The 7,289-nt window shown below is 49.6% G+C and overlaps 1 protein-coding gene across 1 annotated transcript in view; it reads right to left on the reverse strand.

Moving 5' to 3' along the window:
* Window positions 1-483: 483 nt before the first annotated feature.
* hs6st1a (heparan sulfate 6-O-sulfotransferase 1a) overlaps window positions 484-7,289 on the reverse strand; it is a gene marked incomplete at both ends in the record, with an annotated part of 110,532 nt that continues 103,726 nt past the window's right edge. The window contains one exon of the mRNA XM_080838120.1: window positions 484-1,228. Within this exon, the coding sequence (XP_080694246.1) occupies window positions 484-1,228 (745 nt within the window). The remainder of the gene's footprint in view (window positions 1,229-7,289) is intronic.

The following is a 7,289-nucleotide window of genomic DNA, read 5'->3' on the forward strand; positions in this document are numbered from 1 at the left end:
TCTCTTTTTTTTACTATGTGCAGTGGATTGACTTCCATAGGGAGGGGTGTTGGGGTTGGGGGTGAGGGGGGGTTAGGTGAGCGATCTTCAGCCTTTGCCGACTGTCTCTGGTCTTGGTGCCCAGTACAATGGCGGCCCCATTTGAGTCAGAGGGGCCAACCAAGGTATTCTGGGAAGTCAACACAAGCATCCCCCCAACCACACATGAGGTCTGGTGCGAGACGCAGGGGAGTGGCAGCAGGGCAGAGACCTGACTCCATCACGTCATGCTCTTCTGCTGGAGGATGGAGAGCACCAGTCCTTCACGAAGAGCAGGCCAACCATGAGAGAAACCATGTTATCTAACTACCCCCTCATGCCCCGCCCGCCCTCCCTCCCTCCCTCCCTCCCTCCCTCCCTCTCTCTCTCTCTCTCTCCCTCCCTCTCATCCCTTTTTTAAGTCTCTGCCACCCCCCTGCCCTTCCCGCCCCTTCAGGCCCTATGCTACCATCGCGTGATGATGTGGTTCATGTAGTCCTCCGTGGGTAGCCGGGCGCCCTCCTCAGGTGCCTGTTCGTCTCCACGGGGCTGCGGGGAATCCTCACCGGGACCATCGCCGCGCCTCAGGGGGAAAAGCCCCCCGGCCCCCTGGCTCCTCTGCAGGCGCATCTGCCGGCGCTCAAGCTGCCTCTTGTACTGGTAGCGCTGCTGGAAGAGGTCCCAGGCATAGTCATAGAGCTGCATGTCCAGCTCGTTGAGCTCCTCGATGCGCAGGATGGTGTCGTTGTCCAGGTCCACGCCGGCGGCGCGCGTGCTGTTGTACTGGATGAACGGGCGGATGAAGCGCAGGCGGAAGGTGCGCTCGAACAGGTACTGCGTCTTGCGCTGGAACTCCGTCAGGCCGAAGAAGGACATGTCGCGCAGGTTCTTCTTGGCGGACTCGAGGAGGATCTGGGCACGCTTCTTCTCGGGCATGAAGGACATGTTGTAGCAGCCCACCAGGCTGAGGTCGGCCAGCATGCGCACCTGCCGGTTGTTGGCCAGGTTGTAGGGGCAGTCCATGAACTGCTGCAGCGTGCAGCCGGACCAGTCGGTGCCCTCGTAGCAGGCGGGCAGCTCCTCGGGCGTCGGGGTACGGCCGTCGCACATGTGCAGCGAGGTCTTCCAGGTGGCGCCGCGTTGCACGTGTCGCCACTCGCTTAGGTAGCGCGACACCGGGTCCCGCAGCAGCGTGATGTAGTAGTACTTCCTGTTACGGAAGACAGAGACAGAGAGAGAGAGAGAGAGAGAGAGAGAGAGAGAGAGAGAGAGAGAGAGAGAGATTATTAGGTTTATCATTGATCACACTTTCACATCTGTGCATATTGACAACAGTTTACATAATCCATTTGTTAGGCCACAAGCGTTATATTGTCATCGAAAACAAAAAAAAGGACAAAAAACAAATAGAAAACCAGCAAATGACTGAACTGAAGCTCGAAAGAGAGAAAGGGATGGAGGGAGAGAGAGAGACATTGTGCCACAACATTTTGTATTTGCATTAAAATATAAGCGTAACTGAATATCAACTCAAACATGATTAACTGCACCTCTCATTCCCAACAGCTCATCTATTGACCTCAGACTACACTCAAACCAGAAAAACACACACGGTTACATCTAGATCGATCTTGCTCCACTCAAGGACACCCCTGCACTTTTCTTGATAGACTGAACAGGAAACATGAGCTCAGTCTAAAAAAAAATTTAAAAACACTTTTAGACATGGCTTCCACTTTATGGTGCAGTCTGAGAAAGGTGGTGGATATTTGAGCTGAACGGCAAATCAAATTACTCTCCTTCCTTCCATGCTTCTGAAGCAACGTGTTGATTGGCTGGGATTGTTTATGGCTCGATCAGAGCCACTATGCTTGTTACCCCACTTACAGAGCCAGAACTGGACAAACACCAAGGTTTTTTTTTGAGAACCCTGTCAGTCTGAATATAAGTAAGGGGTGTGTGTTATTTTGCATGGTGAGGAACCGACATAAATCCCTCCACTATTTCAGACACCTGTTCTGTTTGTGAGAGGTGAGGGTGTGTGTGGGGCCTTATACTGCATTACTGATAGGCATGGCAGAGATCTCCTTCCCTGTCAGGAGCAGCAGCCACTAGGAGATGTATGAACTCACACTACCTTATTTATTCCTCCTTGAATAAGCCAGGAGAGGATGCCCAAGGATAACAACCCCCCACCCATTCATACGCACACAAACCCACACACACACACACCTCAACCTCGGCACATGCACGCACATTATCACACACACAGACACACACAAACACACACGCACGCACGCACATCCTATGGCATATGAGAGGAGCCTGCCCTCATCTATGAGTCATCTTTCACATGTGACTGTGTCCATTTCCCCCATCTGATCGTCTGCATCCTCAGAACTGACATGAACAGACAGGGCCCAGGCTCTCCATTAAGACAGATTATGAATGATGAAACAGAACAGAAAGAGAGAGAGAACCAGTCACAGAGAGAGAGAGAGAGAGAGAGAGAGAGAGAGAGAGAGAGAGGGCCTCTCATATATACAGACATGTGAACAATACATACAGGCACAACATACATCACTCTCTCTCTCACACCCACACACCCACACACACACACACACACACACACACACACACACACACACACAAACAGGCCAGCACTGGGTCCAGGCAAAGCTTGTGTGCTGCGTTTCTGCCGACACACACAGTGCCGTGGAGGGCAGGAATCTAATCAAAGTGGACATGATGGATGTGTGTGTGAGCGTGGCCGGAGTTAAAGATGGCAAACAGCAGCTCAGTCCTCTCATATCAGAGCTACAGCCTGAATGCACTGATGCCCCTTATCTGGACATGTCAGCTTACTTACACACGCATGGGCACACACACACACACACACACACATGAGCGCAGGCACGCACAACCACGCACGCACACACACACACACGCATTCACCAAGCAGAGAGATCCTTGCAGCCCTAGATCTTGAGCAGGCTTCAGTCCTCTATTTTTTCTACCGTCCCTTCATTCCTCCCATCTTTCTACCCACGTCTCTGTCTCTCTCACCCTCCCTTCTATCTCTCTCTCATCCTCTTTACCCATGTCTCTCTCTTTCACCCTCCCTTCCATCTCTCTGTCATTATCTCTACCCATGTCCATCTCTCTCACCTTACCTCCCACTCTCTTTGCTTAACTCCCCTTCCTCTTTCTCTCTTCAATTCAATTTAAATGTACTGTGGTTCACTGGCATGACAAAACATTTTACATATACATATGTGTGTATGTGTATGCAAAAAAATCTGAGATGAGCAAAATGTTTGTGTGTTAATTTCTTTCTTTCTCTCTCTCTCTCTCTCTCTTTCTTTCTCTCTCTCCCATCTTTAATGCAGGTTGAGCTCAAGCACGTCTCTTTTAGGCTTTTGAACCAGTGCACTCACTGATAAACTCCAGTGCAGTGTTTGCATGTATGTACATACATGTGTGAGTGTGTGAGTGAGTGTGTGAGTGAGTGAGTGAGTGAGTGAGAGAGAGAGAGAGAGAGAGAGAGAGAGAGACTGAGAGCGGAAGTAGGCGTCATTATCAGTAATGGCACTGCACTTGCTTCCATGAGAAATTGTCTTCACCATTAAGTCATAAATCCACATAATAGACCTGACAGCGAAGGCAATACGGCAAACATACTGGATCTGCACAAAGCGCATGCACGCGAAAAAACCCCACTCACATACACACACACACACACACACACACACACACACCATAACAAACACAGTCAAGCCTGAGCAAGCTGGCAAGGCAAAAGATAACGCATGATGAGCATGCTCTAGGACGCTTTGCAAACAGAGAATATCTTCATATTTTGCCTTTGAAGTAGAACTGAGTCATGGCAGAGGAACACAAAAACAACGGCAAGCATGGTGCTCGGATGCACTTCACAAAATGGCCACTTGATGGTGATATCTATTCAGAGTTACTGACTGCCTCTGGGGCTGGGATCGGTGAGTGGCTGATGGTGCAGTTTCTCTGAGGTTTGGATTTCAGATACATATGGAGAATAATGATGAAATCAGCATGTTAAACCCAGACGAATCGATACACAGAGAGATGACAGAATGTGTGAGAAGAGAGGTACAGAAACAGAAAAGTAGAGAGAGAGAGAGAAAAGCATTGAGAAAAAGGTAAGAGGCCCATAGAGAGGGAGAGAGAGACGGAGACAGAGAGAGAGAGAGAGAGAGAGAGAGAGAGAGAGCGAGAGGGGAGAGAGAACACACCACAAGGAGGGCCACTGTCCCCCAATGCAGAGGAAAGTGAATGTGCTGAGGCAAGCTCATCTTAACCAGAACAGTGCTAACCTTTTCACACCGCACACACACTGGCTCTGTTTCTCTCACACTCAAACCAATGCACACACATGCATGCACGCACTCACACACATGTAGACAGAGTTGCATACACACACATACACTCACACTCTTGCTCTCTTTCTCCCACACTGAACACTCAAGCACTCATACACATACAGATACACACAAAGCTGAAGCTCGTGTAAGCGAGTCGAACATGAACACCGGTGTGTGGGAGGCTGGCTGCAGTGTGGGGATTCATCCACTGTGTCTGGCCTGATTATGGCCACACAATCCATTGCCAAGGTCATTACCTGACTGCCCACACATATCAATACAACTCCCCCCCCCCCTACACACTTCCTCTCTCCATCCCTCCTGCATTCCCTCTCCGTCTCTCCTTTCCATCTCCCATTCCCCATCCATGTCTGGCTCTTTCTCCTTTTTCTTGCACCCTCCTTCTCTCCATCTCCATTTCTTTCTCTATCTCTTTAATGCTGTTACGCCTTCTCCCTCTCTCTCTCTTTCTTTTGTTCTCTCTATCTATATTCCTGCAACAAAAGAACATCACTAAAGACATCTGTGTGCTGTGTACGGAGCCCACTCTTTCTGTCACACAATACCACAATACCCTTCAACGGCACTTTATTGCATAAGGGCCCCATGCCGCCTCACACCATTGTCCTCCCCTGCTTTTCTCTTCGGAAATAGGACACGTTCACTTCAGGTGTGACCTGCTTTACCCCATTGTGTCCGACCAAGCATGAGTATGTGGTGTGTGTGTATGTGTGTTTGTATGTATACAGTATATGTGTGTATGTGTGTGTGTGTGTGTGTGTGTGTGTGTGTGTGTGTGTGTGTGTGTGTGTGTGTGTGTGTGTGTGTGTGTGTGTGTGTGTGTGTGTGTGTGTGTGTGGTGTGTGTGTGTGTGTGTGTGGGTGGGTGTGGTGATCTATAAATAACAGGGTCATTCCAGTCCAGACTGAAGATTGGTGACGACACAAGCTTCAACCACTTGAAACCAACAACTTGCTGCATCAAAGTGTTCAGACCGTTGGGACAGCTTGCAAATGTACTAACGTTTCCATAACAACACCTTTGTTGCACAACTTGTTGTAGCAGATTATGAACTAGCCAGCAAAGTTAACCAACTAGCTGACTAGCCAGCAGTAGTTTTTGTGACTTTGTTAGCATACACTTTTTGACTGATGTTATAGGTAGGTGTTCTTCAAAACAAGTTAATAAGTAGTCTTCTGTCTCTCCTCTGACCAAAACGCTGCCTGATGCCGTGTCTTGATTGACTGCATGACCTCACGTCACAAAAGCCATGACATTATAGTGTTCATAAACCTTGCCACTGTGAATTCGAAACCTCACAACTGTTAACGCACACCACGACAACTCGCCTCTTCAACTTTCTGAAACGGTTTACGTTCATCACAAATCTTTGGTACGAATTGGCCTTTACGCTCTTTCCGTCTTCAGACTCACAGCCCCTGCCAGGGGAAACCATCTGAAGTGTGTTATTTTCCAGTGGGGGAGAGCAGAGGGCAACCGGGTCTGGGTGCGATCGGTAGGTGGCTGGGGTGGTCATCCTTTGCCCTCTAGCCACCGATAACGACAGGCATCCTGCTTAGAACTAGGAGAGACGCAGACTATCAACTAACCATTGGGAATCCCTCTAGAAAGAAAGAAAGAAAACACCCCACACATCTGTCTCTTCCGTCTGTTCCGTTTGTTCACAACAAACCAACTACAGAATGCTGACGCCATTTACGCTGGGTTCTATGTTCCACTAAGGCAGCCAAACTTCTCAAGCTTCTATGTCCTGTGGTCCACTCGTGGCAGACGTTGGGGTCGGGGCACGTTCACTAGAGGGCTCATTGAGCACAACACCAAAAGGCTCAGCTTCCTGTTTCCTGGTGATGAGACTTACCCCGCACCGCTCCACTCTGTTAGCCTCTAAGGTCCTCACTGGTCTACAGCTCAGACAGTGATGCCAAGGGAAGACGGACCGCAAAAAAAAAGGTGTCTTCCAATTATAATTAAATTAAAAGTTGCCTCATTAGCATGACTTTATGTGCTCTTGCCGAAGCGAGTAGTGTTCTTGTCCGTCCCCTGAGAGGCTAGTCCCCTCTGGAGATGTTTACGGAGATGAAACCACCTTTGTGAGTACACATACACACTGGGATTAGACCTCTGAGACACGCCACAGTAGAAAACTAGATTAGCAGATGACAGGCGCCCAGGCCTCTGAGGTAGTGCAGGATTATCCGAGCAGCTCAATAGCGATGAGAGAGTGGCAAGCTGGGCACTGTATACCATTGTTATTGATCAGTCAAGTGAGAGAGCTTTCTCTCTCTCTTTCTTTTTCTCCCCCTCACTTCTGCCCCTTCCCTTTCTCTCTCTCGCTCTCTCTGTCCTCCATCTTTCAGGGTGCCGATGCCTGGGGCTTCCTGTGGTGCCGCACTCCATCCCCTCGTCTGCCACTGCATCTCTTTTCTCCTGACCTCCGAGTGGCGTCTTCCATCCATCCATCCATCCATCCATCCATCCATCCATCCACCCCTCCCTCCATCGTTATGCTCTAGGCTGCTTTTGTTTGTTTAGTTTTATGTTCTTCATTCTGGCTCACAGGTCTGTTACTCGTTTGTGATCTCTCCATCTCCATCTCACTTCATATCTCTGTCTAGCTTGTCTAGCTCTCGCTTCCCCCTCTCCCCTTCCCACACACACACACACACACACACACACACACATTTCACACACACTCAAGTTAGAGGCCGGAGGGTCAGCCCAATGGTGGCTGAAACCGAGGCTGTTCCTTCCTGAGGCAGAGAGAGAGCACATGCCTCCATCCCCTCCTCCCATGGGCCTCTGTGTTTAGACAGGATACAGCACCGGTATTGATTCTCTCTCCCCCTTCAA

This window comes from Sprattus sprattus (genome assembly GCF_963457725.1).
Source record: "Sprattus sprattus genome assembly, chromosome: 4".
Lineage (NCBI taxonomy): Eukaryota > Metazoa > Chordata > Actinopteri > Clupeiformes > Clupeidae > Sprattus > Sprattus sprattus.